The sequence below is a fragment of the Lipophrys pholis genome (assembly GCF_963383615.2).
Source record: "Lipophrys pholis genome assembly, chromosome: 23".
Lineage (NCBI taxonomy): Eukaryota > Metazoa > Chordata > Actinopteri > Blenniiformes > Blenniidae > Lipophrys > Lipophrys pholis.
In genome coordinates this window covers 2,224,263-2,244,209 of record NC_137645.1, presented here as the reverse complement: position 1 = coordinate 2,244,209, position 19,947 = coordinate 2,224,263, and the positions used below count along the sequence as shown (strand labels likewise).

Below are 19,947 nucleotides of genomic sequence, written 5' to 3'. Positions count from 1 at the left end.
CGGCAGCTCTTCAGACAGTGATACGTAACGCTGGATGATTGCAAAACGAGTGCAGGTCCACGTTTGGTTCAACAGCTACTTGATTAGCGCGGCTGGCTCTGCAGCATCATGTTATCGTTTCTGTTTGGTGAGCGCCTGTAAATCCTCCGTCTGCCGCAGTAATGAGCCGCTGCTGTGGCGGATCCGGTGCTAATTACATGCAAATTGAGCGAAAGGCGCGGTGCAAATTCTTCTTGCGCTCTCAGTCATGTAAATGTGATTCGTGGCTCTTCACTCGCCTCCTCCATCCGCTAAACTGATTCCAACAAAAGATGAGTGTGATGATGTTTTACATTTCATTCACTGGCACCAAATCGAATCAACCCGCCAAAAATGGATGACTTCATTTGATATTCCTGAACTGAGTTTGAACCGTGGATATCATTTTGGCCAAAATATTATTAAGCCAATAATCTGGTTTTGAAAAAACACCAAATACTCATCACCAATCCAGTCACAGTTCTTGATGCCTTCAGACTCAAAAATCTTTAAGGACTTATTGAGACTCATCGCCTCCACTTTCTCAGTTATCTGTCGACTTCTGGATCCATCAGCTGGTTTTATGAAGTAATTACTTTCTTATCGGAGGCTATGATTCGCTTTCCTGAAGGCTGGAATTCCTCAGAGGTTTCTGTCACTCTGCCGGGGAAACACCATGATGGAGTATATTGAATTTGCACCTGACAGATGTAGCATAGTTTAGCCCAAATTAGACAGGCCAGATCAGTGCGAGAAGCTCCTGTGTTGTAAAAAGTGATTATAAAACACACCATCTGCCCAGAGCAGGTGTGGCAACACGAGACAATATCCCCCTTTGGACGACGTGGGCTGGAATCCTCCTGTGGAAGACGCTGCCGTGTGCTCGGCTGAACGATGGGCGGCTGAGCATTGAAAGGTGTGGGTAAAGAGAGTTTAGAGGGAGCGGGATCGATGCCATCAGACTGCTGGAACATCTGCAGTGGTGATGAATTAGTGGTGGAGCTCCCCTGTGGTTCAACCCGACCTGCAGACGAAGTACTGCAGACACACCGAGCGCGCTCTTTACCTTTAAATGAGCTGTCGTCAGGAGTGGATGGACCTCTTCTGGCCAGACATGCCCTCCACCATGAGAACTCAATTATGTCCTCAGAGCAAGTGTTGCATTAGTGCAAAAATAGCTTTTCATGATTTTATTGGAATTACTTTGCCTTGTTTGAACAGAGGCACCGTCATGCAGTAACACAGTGTGTTTCCTATAAAAATCTATTAGACATATAATCACCAGCTACAGTGCATGTACCTGATGAACAGCCAATCGTACGGCAGCAGCTCAGAGAAAGCTGATTTATGGGCTACGGCAGGCGGGCTGCTCTATTTCACAAAGCAGGATTTTCAGATGCAGCAATCTCTGGGATTTACCAAAAATGTCCACAAAAGCAGGAGGAAAATGGTCTCGCTAGTCCAAAAGTCTTAAACTTGTATGACTCAGTCATTTTGACCACTTTCCATTAAATGCAATTCATCGAGAGCCACGTATAGACTTTAAAAAGAAGCAACGTTCTAGGAATTCTAAAGGATATTTTAGTTGTTTCAATTCAACGCCATTCAAGTATATGCATCGATTTGAGGAGTTTTAAGCTGCAACAAAATTAAAACAAGATGAATATGTCTTTTTGTAATTTCTCAGAAGCTTTGGGGATTAATGAATGTGTTTACTCCAAACATGGGGGAAGAAGTAGCCACTTAGCCCATACTGATAGCTCGCCTTGATAGCTGGTGAGTCAGTGGTGACCGGAGGGATTTACAGTTTATTTATTTCACACCTGCGTTTAAAGAAGACAGCTTGGGCTAGTTTGGAGTTTTGTCGTTAGTTGACAGGCGTTTCTGCCATAAAATTCTCTCAAATATTAAAAAAAATGTGTCAGTTTCAACATCAATTCTGTTGTTTTTCTTCTACTGGGAGTAAAATATCAGTTCATGGAAGTCGCCGATAAGTTAAAACACCATCCAAACTTTTTTGGGAGTGTGGCTTGTAGCTGAGTAGCAGCAGTTGACAGGTTTGTGTTTGTCCTTGGGCTAAATAATGACTTAGCGTGACTGTGTGGAGAGGAGGCTGCGGCGTGTCGGTAGTATTGAACAGGAAGTAGGCTGCTGTCACTGGTGATGGCAGTAATATTGGGGAATCACAGCTAATGGAGGCTAACAGTGAAAAACATGCTTAAAGCAATGGAAAATTTTAGATAGACCCTCCCTCCCTCCCTCCTTTTCTCGCTCGCTCGCTCACCCCTTATAAAGATGAGTAATGTGTGCAACGCACGCAGCCAGTGGAGGAATATATTATCCTGCAGCCCGGGTGGCAGTGATGAATGTCGGGGCCCGGCTCGCTGCACCGTCACAGAGGCAGCTCTACGGGCCCCAGAGAGCACGGAGAGAGGAGAACACTCCAAGCAGTTTGATTTCTTTAGTTTTAAGTGCACTCCTCGCTGACAGTACTCGGACACGGCGCCCGGAGACCACCCTCTTCTTCCCCGGCCATAAAACACGGCTCCAGATCTGCGGGGCTTTCTCTCTCTGCAGGATCAAAGTGCAGCGAGTCGACTCTCCTCCACCGGCTCCCCAGTCCTCGCCGGCAACAGTCAATTTGCCTGTTCGTGTGATGGAGGGCCGGCCCAGTCGTTGTGTCTGAGCCCACAGAGGCCTGCAGCGGCCATCAGATGCCTATCACTTAGAGACTATGACAACCTAATGGGCAGCGCTCCGGTTTTACGAGCATCTGCCTCTTCAAGGTTGTTTCCACTGCCCACGCTGTTCCACCGGGGCGCCACTAATGTGGAACTGAATGACAAACAGGAACTTATTGACACCACCCTGCCATCCTGCCTCTGTAATTAGCAGAACTGTGTTTAAGTCAATCCGTGCAGGGGTTGGACGAGGGCGCCGGCCTCGTCTTTTAGAGGGCCGATGATCATCTCAATTATCTTATCCTCAAAATGAAGAAATCTTTGTGTCGGGGGGCAAAGAGAGGTGAGGTGAGGTGAGGCAAGTACTAGTCGAGTCTGACGTGGCGTCGTGGTTCGCTCTGCAGCCTCACGGTGAAAGGTCTCTGGTTTTAATGTACGTTTTTGTGTATAACTCCAGTTTTCATAAGATGAACTTTATCTGGAGCTGAAAAACATGTTTCACATTTATAATGAAAACCCATTGAGTTTATACATTTTAATCATATATAGAAAAACTGTTTTCATTTTCATTTATATATTTTCATAATTACTGTTTTTAAGATGTTTTCACTATTTTATACACATCACTTACTTTCAACCGTCGTAACTATGTGTTGGATGTTTTTTTGAGTTTGAGGTGTTTTACCTTCTATAGCATTTTTAGCCTTTTTAGTTTTTTAAATTTAGTCGTGAAAATGGGAGCATGAGACATTATGAGCATTGGTAAAAACATGACATCCAATAATAAAATCAATTCAACACATATAGGCTTTGTTTTGAGCTATAAAAAAAAAGTTCTGTTCCATAAAAGTTATCTTTGTGGAGAGGTGTAAAACCCAACACTTTATCAGTAAATGTAAGCTCCTCTCAGGTTCATACTGGAGTAAATCGAGTGAAGTCGTGGATGTTTCCTCATCTCGAGTCTGACTCGGCCGCAGGTGAGGAGTTGTGAAGTCGACGTGGAGACATTAGCAAACAGCCGCTCATTAATAAAGTCTCACTGTGGGCTGCTTTCAGCTCCTCTGCCTCACTGAGGAGAACTCCTCTTCCTCTTCCTCCTCCTCCAGCCTGTCTGGCTGTGCGGTGCTGCTTTGTGCCAAACTTTCCAAAGTGTAATATATAAAGTGCAGCACACTGTTGTGCATCTCGTTACAGCCCACAGCAACCAGTAATTGGTTCAAACACTTTCTGCACAGCTCGGAGTGAAGTTCCTCAACGCTGCTGTTTTTATTTTGTGAGTTCATAAGTCTAAATAATAAAAAACACGGCCACGCTCTCGTCTTAAGAATATCTAACCTTTCAAAATGAGCTCGCCAGTTATTGTGATACCACTTTCAGCCACACGGTGGTGTCCTGAGTCCCTCTGAGCTCAGGTATGTCCTCAGCAACACGAAAAAAACAGGCATCTGTTTAGTGCGTTCGCCTACATAAATATAGAATATCAGGAGGTGTTGATGCAAAATAGATTAATTTATAATGCAGAATGTGATTTATAATGTTTGCATCTGTTTTTAATGTGTCCGTGAAGCAGATGAGAGACATTTACTCTATTTGTAGACTTTAATGAAAGATATTTCATGTGTTGTACTTTCCTCGGCCTTGTCATCTTTTCTGATTCTCTGCTGTTGCTGTTTTCCAAATAGACTCGACTTCACATTTTTTATATTCCTTTTTTTTTTGTTGCCAAATCCAGATTGATTTGCTCCAACGCCCTGAGATGTTCCATAACTTCCTCCATCAACATGTCCGCCTCCAAAGGTTCTCTCCAGAAACTCCATGTGAGAATCCAGGGCTTTAGAATCTCTCATAGTTTGAAAATGTACTGGAGTTGGAGGTTTAGGTTGCAAATTTAGCTGGAGTCGACATTGTAATGGCAATAAAAAAAAATAATGCAGCAGGTTGAACCATCTTTTAATATCTCATTTATGAGATCTCTGTATTTCCCTGGTGTTCTCCTCTGACATCTCTGCTCCGTGCAGATGTTAGTCATTAAAATGCTTCAATTCCATTAAGTTATTAGTAGTGTGTGGGCCGTGGAAGCACCATGTTAGCAGAGCAGCAGGCGCAGGGACACTCAGGTTACCTGTGTTTTTCTACAATCACTACATTTTCTCTTGTGAACTAAAAGAATAATGACCCGTGGTGACCGAACACAAATGATTGTGCATCAAATTACACGTGTTAGTGCTGCTGCAGAATATTACCAGTTATTTCTGCAATAAATCATTCTCCAAATGTTTTTTCTTCTGTATATTTCCACATATTTAATGAATTCTTAAAAATATGTTGGCACAGAAACCACATCATGAAGTTATAACTCATATTCGAAGATTTTATTTTTATTTTCAACTTATATTTGATGGGCATGAACTTATAAATTTGGTTATTTCTGCCATATTCAGGAAGGGCTTCAAGATGAATAAAGCATCTCCATTTCATATACATTTAATTGTAAATTATGGAGGAAGAAAAATATTATTTTGATGAGACCTATGCATGATGCAGTGGTTTTAAGACCAGTTTTACATTTATAGGTTCAATATTGTTGGTTTTTTTTTATAGAATAAATAATGTAGTTTAACAATTTCGCTTCATAGTATAAAAGTGCTATTTTACAGATATACATTAGATTGTGGAATACATGGACTGTCTTAGGAAATCAGGAAGCAGCATTGGTGCAGGTCAACAGCATCGGGCTGGAAAACCGTCACCAGTGACGGAGTATTGAGGGGAAGTGGTGGAACAAATCTGATCCACGGTGGCTTAAAGGATCAAATGCCACATGGCACCTTCCCAGGTCCTGTAACATTTACGCTCCAGCTCTGATAATATGGGCGACCATTAGTGGATGGGTTCAGGGAGGTCATCAGTCCCTCTGTACTCGCTCCATGAAGCTTCATCCAAAGACAATCCCATCTGATTTTCACACCAGACTTTTTTTAAATACACTTATCAGCTGAAATAGCAAAAGCAATAGAAACTGCTTTTAAAAAGGACTGAAAAAGAACAGAGAAACAGTGGAAGAGATTCCGTGTTGATTCCAGGTTTGATTGGTTGCTGGGATTTGGCCAAACAGAGGGCACACTAGCTGTAAATCAGGTGAGGAATCATTTAAAAATCCACAGAGATAAAAATTAATTCCCTGGATGTGGCCCAGTTGTGGTGTTTGGGCATGTGGGAATCACAGCACAGTTTCTGGCCATGTCCATCCATCTTCTCACAGAGATCAAACCCTCTCAAACTCTGGACCTCCAAAGACCTCTAGGATCACAGATCTCCAACATTCACACCGTGGATGTTCCGACCACAAATCTGCAGCAATTGGGAAGTTATAATGTTGATATGCACCAAAACCAGCCAGATGTACCTTATGAAGTGGCGGCTGAGGGTTTTCGGTGAGGCTGCGCTCTTTTCAGTTGGTATAAATACAGAATTTACAGCGTGCACTTTGAATCTCGCACACTTACATTACAGAAGAGAGCTCCATCTCCCCTCAATTCAACATTTTCCGTAAGCCGCTGCTTTCATCCCACATGACATTTGAGAGGCGTGCAGGGCGCCTGGTCAGCAGGCCGGGGAATAATGGCTTTGTTCAGCCTTCGGTTCCTGGCAACCAAAAGCAGGAGAAGCTGGGCGACGTATGAGGACAGCGCTGATAACTTCTTTTTTTACTTTGGAGTTAGGTGAAAGAAATGTCTGCACTATTTGTGAGCTGGTCCTGGTAGACTGCTCCTGGGTAATTTCTGGCTAATGTCAGCAGAAGGATCCACATGATGGAGACGCTGCCGGCTGATTTACTGATCTCAAGATTTACATTTTTTTTTTCTCCTTTCATCCTCTTTCTCACTAAAGGATCCACTCTTAATTTATAATCACCACCTACGCATGTACTAATCACCTCAGTTAATCACAACTGGAGAGCTTCATAAACAAGGTATTCATCTGGCCTAATTGCTGTGTTCCTTCTGCGTTACGCAAGGAAGGAATGGCGGAGGCGGGAGGAGGGGGACAGATGTAGAGATTACAGGGTTAAAGCCATGAAATTCTCATCAGCCTGCCGGAAAATGTCAAACCATCCTTCAAATCCTCCTCAGGTGCTGCACGGCTAAAATGACCGTTGGTAAATTAAAGAACAAAAAAAGGTCAAAGCAAACGTCTCTGCCGGTTAGACAACAACAGTGTTTCCTGTCAACTCTGTAACAAAGAATGTTGGACACGTTTCTGCGAGGACGCCGTTATTTCAAAGCACGAACTGTTCTTTGAACAAAAGCATCACAAAGCGTTTCAATTTATAACCACAAAACAAGCTTGTGTTTGGTCTTGAAAAAACGACATTGAATGTGTGTCTGTTTGTTTCTCGACATCAAACTGGAGATTTTATCTTGAAATGTGCTACAAAAGACAGAGCTGTGGATTGACCATTTGGACCTGAAGCAGTCAACAACAGTTTTGTAGAAGCAGTCGATTCACGTACATCGTAGGCTTGTTTTCATCGTTCATTCTGCACACAGCGAGCTCCATGTCGTGGTTTGCAGCCGGCATTAGTCTAGTTTAGGGAGTCTGGTAACTGTATATGGGTCTAAGGAGTCTTGGTCTTGTGTAAGGAATGCCTTGTTGGGGAATCTAGAATGAACATATGTTGTAAAAGCTTTCTGTTTTGAAGGTTTACGCTGTTGTATGTTGGTGACAGCGGGTGTGTCGGCCCGTGTTTGGCTTTAATGATCTTGCAAATTAAGGAAAATAGAGGCGACCACATTTCTTCGAGGCGATCAGCGGGGGGCCGCTTCGGGAGCCACTGTTGTAATTGAAAGTACTGTTTGGTCCTGTTGCACCTTGTGTTTAAACAACTCTCTCTTTCCACAGTAACGCTGCGCACAGCAGCATTTCACAGTTTGGAAGCTAGATTACATTGCGGGATCTCAGGATCCAGATGCAGTCACCCGAAGGCATTTGTTTATATCTTTGATTTGCATGAAGAGAAACAAATGTGCAGTTAATTGAATTGGCTGGTTCGGTTGTAAGCTCTCTGGGACCCTTCATGGCCTCAGGCGGGAGGATTTTGTGCGTTTATGTTACCTCACTGAAGACATTTCCCTACAAGGGATACAAAACCATTTCTACCTTTCCTTCCATTGAAATATAAAACTAAATGACCAAGTTGAAATACAAGCTACTGACTCAAACTACACCTTATTTCTAGCTTAATTGTTTTTTCCCCACATTAGAATGGCAGGATAGCACTACAATAAACAGTGTTTGGAGGGAAAATGTTTTTCAGAGCTGTTCCTCCACAGTATTAAGTCACTTCCTACATGAGCTCCGTTTCATCTCGTAACACGTTTCTTTTTCATTGTTTTTCCCACAGACATCCATGATGAGAATGGCTTGAAGCCAGTCATGGTCTACATCCACGGAGGCTCTTACATGGAGGGAACTGGAAACATGATCGACGGCAGCATTCTGGCGAGCTACGGAAACGTCATCGTCATTACAATCAACTATCGACTCGGAGTTCTGGGTGAGTCCACCGACCTGAGGCCAGATCAAAAAACCTGCATGTGTTTATAGTGGCATCTTCACACGTCAAAGATGAGTGGACAGTGTGATATGTTCGTAATGCTGATTGGCTGTAGCTCCTGTCCTGTTGTAGCTTTTGAATGACCATCTTTACATTGGATTCTGTTTGTCCATTTTTGTTAATGAGCTCTCAAAACGACAGACCGTTCTTCCATCTATGACTTTGCTCTGCTGTGAGAAGATTGTATTTTTGCACATCTTAACATCTTGTTAATCACAAACTGTGTGACACTTTTTATAGCAACTGCAGCTTGCAGCAACTACATTTCTGTTGGTTACATGCAGGAAATGGGCAACGTAAACTTTTCAAGGCTGTTTTTTATTACATCTTTAAAACTTTAAAGCCTTTCATTAAACCGGACTTACTGATGTTGTGAATGCGAATGGATTTCTGATATCTGATATTCCTGTCGAGCGATTATATTCCAGAGCAGAGCAGGCAGGTTAATCTGTTGGCGCTTCCACTCTTACACAGAGATATTTGATACACTGTTCTCTCTCTTGATTGCGTGCATGCTTTGTGGGGTTTTTCCGCCTCCAGCTATCATGCATTTTGTTCTTCCCAGTGCCAATCAGCTGCTTATGGCAGTGTAGGAGGTACTCTGCACTGTCTTTCTCTTTATTGCAAATGGTTGTAATTCAGCCTCAAATGACCTCCTTAGCAACAAGATAAGCACATGCAAATTATACTTTTACATTTGGAGCCTTTGAAATGACTTTAATCATTCAGCAGCATCAAACATTGAGTGCAGGGGAAATAGATCCATTGTGCTGTCCATCTTATTTGTTGCCCTCAAAAAGATGAAAGTGGCTCACACAGGGACTCTTTATCTTTCCTTTGACATAAAGGTTTGGCTTCTGATTTTCTGTTGCACAAAAGCGTGCTTGCAAAAAGGCATTTTTTTGAAGTTTCAGCCTCTCTATATTGAACTCCTGACAATCCTGGAGCGATTGCAACCGTGGCCATTTTCTGACTGAAAACGTCTCTTCCTCCCTTCAAGTTGATCCAGCGTTTGCTGTGCAAATGATAGGTGCCACATCTCATGTTTCTCTGAGAGTCTGTTTTGCATAAAACACAGCTGCGAACACATCTACCCCTTTATAAAGTCCCACCTTATTAAACAGGCTGCAGCGTCTAATTGGTCACGAGGTTCGTCCCTCAGAGGCAGAGCCACTGCGTCTGAGTCAGAGCTGCCATGTTCGCCTCCTGATGGGGGAGATATTTATGAACATGGCTGACGTAAACAGGCAAAGATGCAGTTTGTTTTCTTTTGATCCTGGGAATACTGATGGAAGGCTGGAAATTTGAGAAGCGTGAGCATGAATAATCTAACTGCTTCCACTTTATAGGAGGAAATGAATGACATTTTATTTATACAGCACCTTTCAAGAACAGAGAGGACTAAAATAGAACTTTAACAACAATTAGATTAAAGCAAGAGTCTCAAGGTTGGTCTTCAATCACTCTTTAGTCCACAGTGTTCAGCTCGAGTGGAAAACAGTTCAAAGGTTTGGGAGCAAAAACTTCAAAAGCTTCAACTCCTTTTGTCTTCAGTCTGCAAACTCATTCTAGAAGATCTCAAAGTCCTACTGCAGACTGCAAAACTAAAAACCGGCAGAAGAACTTTGACCCTGCAGGACGATCGAATAAAGAATCATCAAAAACTAATCACAAAACATCATATATGATTTCAGCTCATCTTTAGAAGCAACATGAGTCAACTAAACTATTTACAAGCAGCTCCAGACTGGAACATCGAGACTTCGAAGATAAAAAACAAGACCTTGAACTATGTAAAGAGAGAGCTTCTCTTTTTTTTCCCAACCGTAATCTAAACAATTTCAAAGACACACATAACAAAATGTCATCGGCATAGAAGATATAAGATGAGATAAAAAAAAACCTGATTTGATTATCTACAGTATCAACAGACATGCACAGCCACCTGATAATAAACACATACGTGGTCAAGTTCCAAGGAAAGATGGTCAACTGAGGTAGGATTTTAAGGTGGAAATCATCCTCACTCACCCTCATTTACACCATTTCTGTGAACTCTATATTAAATAATCAGCTCCAATCCTTGCACACTGTTGAATAATCCGCTACTAATAATCCACAGCACCCTCTGAACAGAGTTCTAATCTCAGAGGCATCTTTACGGTTACAGGTGCTTGGATAAAAGACCAAAGATCCATCGAAGCCAGATTAAGTTATCAGAGGAACCAGAAATCATCATGACTGATGTTGAGAAATGAGAATCAACCATAATGTATTTCGTTATATATCCAACTCACTGACAGTGAGTTCTAAATGGAAGCAGCTGGTTTGCTGTTGATGAAAAGGAGAGAAACTCGTTATGTGAACACATGGAGCCTCTGGCTACTTGAAATCAAGGTTGCTGTCATTTGTCTCAGAAGGTGTGTCAACTTGCAGGAACGTCTCTTTTTTTCCTCCTGCTATTGTGCCGTCCTGCAGTCCTGTGCTGTTATTGACTTCTGCAGCGACATCGATGTAACAAGGAAAAGACATCTGGACTTGAGCCGACATTTTGTTCATGAGCTGTCATGATACAAATATATCTTCCTTTTATTTCCTGCTGAGGAACATGATGTCTTTTTAAATTTCCTAATTTCAAATGATGACTTTCCCCTTCATTCCTACAAGTTGACAGTAGACACAAACTCATTGAAGCTGGAGTTAAATTACATGCACTTGCTGCTTTGGGTTGGTTTTCTGAGTGGAAGCTTTAGGAGGATCTTTTTGATTTATTAGGTTTTCTTCAATTATTCATTCTTCAGCCGGGCTGAAGTTGGCATTCAACAATCAAACATTGATCCAGTCGTGCTTGAAGCCGGACGGTACCAGCTTATTCTGCACCAAAAACCTTTTCCTAAACAATTTATCTGGAAAGGGAACATGTCTGGGAGCTCCCACATGTCTTTGTGTTTCATTCTAACTGAGGACTTAATAACATTCACAGAAAACAAGAGGGTTAAATACTGAAATGGAAGCTTGGACTTCTTGTACTTGTCAGAATTTGAGAATGAATGAGAGTTCTAGAAGTAGTAAGATTATAATACTCCAGCCAACAGAGCTCATGGAATCCTCACGACACACAAACATTCCCACCACGGTAATGCAGTGATACCACCGGGAGAGGATTTTGATGTACAACATCTCTATATTCTGATGCAGTAAATGGAGTCTGAACCTGCTTCTAAAGAGTTCATTTTGTCCTTGTCGTACAAAAAAACAAAAAAATCGTCTGGACTCTGATGTGGCATCTCTGCCGTTCGCTTGTGGTTCATTGTCTGCTGAAGCGAAGCCACAACAGTGCGGCTCTGTGCACATGCTACCTCTGCTGCTATCGCTGCTGCTCACCATTTGTTACAGGGCCGGGCTGTCTGCACCAGTCACTATATTTAGTTGCCTGAGAGCCAGGGGGAAAAGGTGTTCTGGAAAAGTGTGCACTGCGGAGAGGGGAAGGGGAAAAAAAGACTGATGAGGAGAGAGAGGGAGAATGCAGATGAGGATACAGATAAAGACAACAAAGGGAGGCGCGCCGAACAGAAAGACAAAAGAAAAATCAGACAGGCGGTGTAGAAACGGCGCTCTTATTAGGCTGCAGATTTGGATGGAAAAACACCCTGGTCCTGGAATCACAACGTGTGTGTACCTCCGACGGAGGAGGCTGTTCCATATTCAGTAATTGACACACAGTAGCTGCACCCTACGAGTTCAGATTAGATGTTTGTGTCGTGCTCATTTCTGGGGGGAAATCATCTGTGCACAGGAAAGTAATAAAAGACAAAATTGAAACACAAAACAGCACAAAGCAGTGGGGGACACAGCTGGAATCATTCCTGTCTTTTGCTGGTTTTTCACAATGTAAAAAGTTGGCCTAAGAAATGAACTGTGGATAATCACAGCATGGCTCTGGAATTAAAAGGGTTTTATTACACTGCCTTTAAAACAGTGTCAGAGTGACCATACCGCTTTTCTTAGTGGAATTTATTCCACTTATGATACTTGAAAAAAGAAAAAATATCAAAAAATATCTCACGTTAGGAACCACTGTCTCATTCATGTCTACCCAGCTAAACATCTTTTCTCTCCTAATGCGGTTACCAATAAAGTTTAATGTGAACTCATCAATGGATGTTCTCATCATTGTCCAATTAATTGTCTTTCCTGAATTGACTCTGATTGTCAGTTTAAGTCTGAAACTGATTGTCTGCTTGTGGTTGTCAATGGATTTCCTGATTATAGCTCGACAAACGTATTTGCCCACATCATTCTGGCTCTTTCTCTGAGAACAATTCTCAATAACCCAGATATGTTGGGATTATGTGCCAATAGAACATCATTTGAAACAGAATCTAATCAGTGTCACTGTGTGTGTGTTATGTGCAGCGGTCTAGAACTAAAATAGCTTAAACTGGTAAAAATAGTTATAATATAGGTGGAGTTTTGATACAATATGGCGTCTTTATTTCAAAGGTTAAACACATTCTATGGCTCCAGATGAATTTTATTTGGTGACAACGGTTAAAAACGCTGCATGTCCAGATGTGGTGAAGCATGCATGTTCTGCTACGAGCGATTGATCGCAGTGATCAGTGTTTTATCAGCGAGGTGATTAAGCTGTGGCGGGTGTGTGTGGAGTTTGCCAGCTCAGCAGACACTTGTCATTAGAGAGGACAGAGTGCCATCGGGCCAGAGCTGCTGATTATTCACAGGACGAGGGATCTACCCTGATAATTACCTTGACAAAATGTTGCAGATTGAGGCTTGTGTCCAATTAAATGCATTTGCTGCATATTTTTCTTGAAAGAAAGGCTTTGAGACTGTGGTAGGGTCAATATTGAGCCACTTGACGCTTCCTTACTCTTCCTATAGCGTCATGTGCTCGTGAGGGTGATGAAGCCGGTGTCAAATAACACACTGAACTTACTAAAGAATAAAGCAAAAGTCCAATCTGTTGGGTTTTTTTGTGATCACTTTAACAGATCACTCACCAAATGTAATACCAACTTCAAGACGTGGTGATTATCCAGAGGACCATGCGGTGGAATAATAGGCCATAATAAGCCTGATAGCATCTTGTAGAGCTGCTCCATTCACATTATTTCTCCATTCACGCTAATCAGGACAAAGGGGAGTTTTTCACTGACCTCAAGCCTCCAGGTGACCACTGCTTTTTCCACAAGGGCCTATATTAAAATCTACTGTCATTATTTCCAATTGTACTTTGCTCTGAATGAAGCACAAATCTGAATTAATTAGAGAAAGAACATAATGAAAGAGCAACCTACAAACCACGACAGGAGGTTTCATACATTGTGTGATAGAGAGAGAGACGTGATGAGAGGGTGATGCTTCACTAAATCGGCACCTTGTAGAATAGAATTGGGTTTCTGCAGCTCTCTGTTGGCGTCCAGCAGGCTGATTGGAGCGCAGTGTGAGAATTCATCACACTGTCATCGCCCTCACACACACGCTGCTGGACAGCTGTCGGTGGCTGTATCACTTACACTGTTTCCCTCAGCTCAGTGTCAGGCGGTTCGTTCAAAGGTACAACTACCACTGCATGCAGCACACACAGACAGTGATACCGCCAGGGAACAAAAAGCAGCTTGTTTTCACTCTTCATTCACAGTGCATGGACACATCGGATTAAAAATGTCCACAAAAAAGAGCTGCATTATTTTCGGTACAAGAACAGGCTATCGCCAGAATAGAAATGGCTTTAAAATGTGTTAAATAGCCAAAAAGACCTGATATTAAAGAGCAGAATGAAAGAGAAAACTGTGGTTTATTAAAAGTTTCTAAATATGAAGACTCTTAACCTCATCATTAATTAGTTAACTGTGATTAATCAACTACTAAGCCTATAGGTAAATTAATTTGAATAGACGTGTATTTTACCTTTAATTTCAATATATTTTAGTTTATTTTAGTTTCTACACCTGTTTCCTGTGTTGTGCTCAGTATTTATGCATCATATTCTGTCCACAAATTAATCTTCCTTCTCTGTAAGGTATAAGTGCACAGTTTACTCTAATCAAATTCCCACTCTATACGCAGCATTCCGAGTTAATTAATGGATTGTAAGCAGAGCCGAGCCCCCCCACAGCTTTACGGCGATCCACAGTGAGTTTCAGCTCCATGTCTGACTGCCCGGCTACTGTTTTATCGTACCTTCAAACAGTGCGGATGCACATCTGAAGAGTTGTTCCCTGCTGCCATCTTTCCTGCTTTTCACACTATGAGTCTAATTCACAAGAAAGCATGTTAATCTGCATGCTCCAGCTTCTTCAGTTTCTTCTGCCTGCGGTGTCCGACATTATTGGTTATGTTCTCCATGCAATGTTAGGCAATGTGGACCTCTGAAGCTCCACAAGCACAAAATGAGGTGTGACGCCATGGAATTGAACACGCCGACGGAGAAAATGATCAAAGATACCGAAGAAAACATCAGGAAAATGAAACATGTGAGCTGAAAAGAAACAGAAAATTGACAAATAAAGGTGGTGGTGGGCCAGCTGAGGAAACGTCACAACAATAACTGCAGCATATATATATGATAAATTGGTAGCTCCTTTCCAAACTAATTTAAAATGCATGCAAACGTTTACAGACGATGTGAATCACATTATGAGTTGTACACCAGTCTATTAGCTTAAAAACCCAGTCCCAGTGAGGCCTGTAACGAGCTTCATTATTTAAAGCTGTCCAAGTAGAGCCTTTACAAATACTGGTGATCCTTAAATAGTTATTTGTCATTAATATTCTTTAAGAGCTGCTAAATGAAACACACATAATATAAGCTCCTTCATTGCTGGAAACCCTCTTGTCGGTCTGTCGGAGTTAGAAACACAAGTGTTGATTAATTAAATCCGGAAAAACCAAGTGAACATCATTATTTCCTATAATTAATGCCAAATGTCATAGCAAACTGCATGAGTTAATGTCTGCAAACTGTACAAAGCCCCCGAGTTAGCATATCACTGTCATTATTTTCATGCCTTCGCCCGGCTGCAGCTGGACACTGAAGGCGAGTTTTCATGGTGTATCTCTGTCTGTCTCGTCCTCGTTAACACGATCACGCCCAAATTCCCCTGCAGGAGGTTCTCCACGTTTGGCACTCATGTTGGTTGTCAATCAAACGAGAAGTTATTTCTCTTTAATGCCAGAAGGTAAATTTCAAAGTCATTATATAGAGTGTTTTAGATTGGTCTTCATGGTTACAACTACATTGACGTGCTTCTCGTTTTTAACGTTGTGACTGAACGGAGACTTTCAACGGTCTGAAGCTCCAACCTCAAACGAGGGGAGTCCAAAAAAACTAACAGTTGCTTGGATGAAAAACTCCTGCTTGTGGAGGTGTGAATGGCGATATCCAAACCCTGCTGTGCATCACACAAGCAGACCACGACCGTTCAAGCAGCGGGTGTTGGTCTCCATCAAGCCGAGCACAAATCAAAGACGTCTTCCATACACAACGTGCAGATGACTATCGTGTGTCAGTAAGAAGCAAGGCAGTCCAGAATGTATCCCGTAGGAGCAGCCGGTGTATAACCGCTGGTCCCAGGGGTGTGTGCAGAACAGCATCTGCAAGCGCCTCCAACAGCTGATGAAGAGCACAGCGGGCGCCACTGCAGGAAACTGAGGCAACAGTTCACGCAGAACCTCCATAGCTGGACCAGAGAAGGTCTGAGAAGTCTCCACTTCTGCTGGAGCAACAATAATATGCTGCCCGCATCCACCTTGGATGGAACATTTACGTGTATTCTAAAATGTTAACAGTTTTGTAATTCTGTGTATTTATTGGAAAAAAAAAAAATAGATCTCTTCAGAAAAACGGGATTTGAATATGAACTTTGTAAAAGAAGGGGTCGTCTTGTATTTGGACCAACGTGGTAAATAAAGATCGAACACATGCGACATTCTGTTTAAATACCGAATGATGAGTATTATCAGTCAGATGAAATGTGACATGAATATTCAGACTGAGTTTGCATTGAAATATTTTGGATATGGGCCTGATTCAATACCCGATATGAAAATGTGGGTCGAATTTGAAACGATGGGATCGGTCTTAGTCTGAATTTGGGAGGCCCAGTATGTGAGATTTGAGTGTGCAGTTGTTGGATGTAATTTCCCTCGCTATCACAGGTTTTAACCACACTGTAGCTGCAGCGGGTCATCAGTGGTGCAGACTTTGTCTCCAGCAGTGGGGGAGCTGCTGTGGCAGGGGGCCGAATGAGGTCTCTTGGATAACACTGAGTGCCATCTGCTTTCAGGAAACAGTCACATGATGACGGTGAGCTTTCTTACTCTGTAGTGGGATCTGTCAGCGGCACATGGCACTCACCACTTCCTCTGCTCCTGAACCCCCCAGCGGCCCCCCGGGGCAAGACGTGACATGATGAGTGACGGCTGCCAGATGGGCACGTGTTGCTGCTTGGCCTCCTCTCTTCATGTTTTCTGAGGACCCTTGAAAAAAATGCATGGAATCATTTTTCCATATAGACTTGTGCAATTACACGACATCTTTGTATTGGTGCTGAGATGTGAAAAAGAAAAAAAAACTAAATTGACTGAAACAGACTGAACGACTGGTAAAGGTAAAATGAAAAAAAAATTTATTCAAGATTTGAATTGGCCTTTACCAAGGCACAGTTCACATGACATCGGTGCTCGGAGCTGCTGGAAATGCAACTTATTGAACACGCGCCGACTCCGTCTCCATGGAAACAGGGAAAAAAGCAGCTTTTCTGAAACATTGCTACTGCACATGTGCACCACAGCTGTAGTAAATATGTCTTCTGCACATGCTCAGTAGATGGATAATATGAACAATGCTTCCTCCAGAGTGTCATGAAACCCAGTCCATATTATCTTGGGCTTGGTAGTTTTATTTTGACAGTCACCGTAATAACAATCTGAATAGGTACTCTGTTCACTAGAACGTCCCTGTACTCCCATTGTCAATGTTTATGGCACTAACTAGTGGTCCAGCATGGTAACTACATCGTTTTCAGATTTACTGCAACATCATTTTCTTAACGTTGCTGTGTAAATGGAAAATTTTTCTGAATCGAAAAAATCCAAAAAGATCCATAAAACAAAGTATTAAATAGTTAAATTTGATAATCGTCCGCCCAATAAATCCAGAAATAAAACACTTTGGTAAATTAACTGCACCTCCTCTTCAGTGTTCTCTTTATCCTATTTTATGATTTTATTATTTTCATTATATCAAGTAATATAAATGTTTCTTTAATGAAATATTAGTTTTAACCTCCACTTATTCTATTTTGAATCAGTTGATTTTTTTTTAAAAGAATAATCTCAGACTGTCTGGGTTTTATAGAAACACTCTCTCCTCCCACACCGACGCTGCTGTGCTGAAATACTCAAAGTTACTTTTCTGGTGTATTTGCCGCTGCTCGCTGTGGATGAGTCAGTGACCTTGAGGGAAATCTCTCACAAATGAAACAGACGTGAAGAACCTCTGAGAGGGAAGATGTCAAACCACCGCTCGCCAATCAACTGGAATAACCTGAACTCCGCCAAACCAAAGGGATTATTAAAGAGAAAAGACATCACTGAGAAAACAAGAGTGTCTATTCAATAACGTGCCTCAAAGCTGTGAATGGAGATGACGTTTTTTTTTTCCATAAGAAGGCACCTGGAGACGGCTTTAGATTCTGGCTGAAAGAGACTGACAGAAAAACGATAGAAATCCTTCAAAATAAGAAAAGAAAATATCAGAACAGGACTGAGCGTTTTATAGATATGAAGGTGACAATTATCCCATCCCAATTAGGACGCGACAGTGAAGGTTAAATCATGACATTATGACAGCTGACTGGACAAATACCCATTTTATAACACTGTGAGTGTCTGACAATTGAAAAGTGTCAACGTCTAAAGGCCTGAGCCAGAGTTTAATGATATTCCAATCACATTTGCAGTCGGACTTTAGTGTGTGCCTTTATAGTTCAAAAATATCCTGTATCATAACTATATGTCTGCTGTAGTCACAAACCCAAACAGGTGCTGTAATTTCAATGAGTACTGTTGATTTTGATTGGATAAAAACTAAATAGAAGTTAGTCAATGGAAGAAAAGTGGGTCCTCATCCAAGATGGCGCCCAGGCTGAAATGCTCCCACAGTCAATGAGGAGTCTTATTTATGTTACATATGATACTTTCATATATCTACGACTACTTATGTGTCTGAACAGGAACAAAGATCATCAATAATAATCCTCTGATATCGTGCAGCTTGAGTCTTGAATTGAATCAATGACCTCAACCGCCCACATTAGTCAGAATTTTTAAATATTTCCTCCTTTGGTTGCTGATTGTTCTGGGTCTGTGTGACCTTTATAAACCCTGAGGGCCTCCACTTCCTCCTTCATGACTTCTCTACAAGGACATTCATGGCTGGGAGGCGGTCAAGACCACTCCAAAATCCACACCCACCTCCACGGCTCCGGTCGGGGAGTGAGGACGAAGGAAAGCGCCGTGGCAGTGGTCATTCCAGCACAGCGGTCAGCGGCGGTGAGTCAGAGAGTGAGGTGATGTCTTCTGACATGACACAGAAAGGCAGGGAGGGCTTCATCCGAGGTTCAGATACCGCTGCAAGAAACAAAGAGACAAAACACCCCGTGAAGCACACATGACGAGGGGCGAGGGAGGCGGGGGGGGGACCAAGTCATCTGTCGCTTTGGCAAAACAGTCATTTACATGACAAATGGCACTCTGTGTGTGCTTTTGACAAAGTGTGTGTGCCTTGGTCCTCTCCATCAGCAGGACGCTCCTCTTACATCAGCCCGTCTGCTGTTCTCCATCAGGTTATTGGCTGAGAAAAACACATCAACAGGAAGATTTCTGAATTGGGGAACATTGATGTTTTGTTTCAGGTCAGGCTGAGCTGAAGGCAATCCAAACACGACCAACCTGAGACTGGCAGCTCACTCTGTATTATCACAATGCTCTTTGTTGCATGTGATTATGGACGGTGTTGAGGGGAGCGAGTGGCGTGTTCCCGACTGTACTTTAATCCGATATTGTTTGAAAATATTTTGAGAGTTTGATTTGAATTGATTTATCATGCATCCAAGTATAAACACAGTGTCCATCCCTATCTCTACCTTCTTATTCACCAAACAAACAAACTGTACATATCGGCACAACGGGAGCAGACAGGCTCAGAGTTATTTCCTGTCCTTTGCTGCTTTGTCTTCAATATTTCATGTGGTTTCTCAATACATTCTAATTGCACTAATAACTGACTTCATAGTGTTACAGACTCCACACGACGTCGTAGAGTCTGTGCTGTTTAATACAAACTGAGTTCTATCTTAATGCGAGTGGTGAAAAAAAGACGATCAGGCTGGAAAATATAAATCGTTGATTGCCTTTTAGTTCAGGGACGACGTACTCTTCTGTGGTCAATGTAAATGTCTCTAAGGGGAGGTGGTCATCTATTCACCCTCACCACCACCTGCAGGTCTATTTTCCCTTCTGGACTGCAGCTGTACCAGCGTTGATCACATTTCTCCAGTATTGTGAGTTTTTTGTAATGTTGGATCATCAACAAAAGCCGGTACG

At 42.2% G+C, this 19,947-nt stretch overlaps 1 protein-coding gene across 1 annotated transcript in view; it reads left to right on the top strand.

Moving 5' to 3' along the window:
* Positions 1–19,947, top strand: part of nlgn4xa (neuroligin 4 X-linked a) — an 81,065-nt gene that overhangs the window by 20,814 nt on the left and 40,304 nt on the right. The window contains exon 3 of the mRNA XM_080492669.1: positions 8,104–8,256. Coding sequence (XP_080348795.1) covers positions 8,104–8,256 — 153 coding nt within the window. The remainder of the gene's footprint in view (positions 1–8,103; positions 8,257–19,947) is intronic.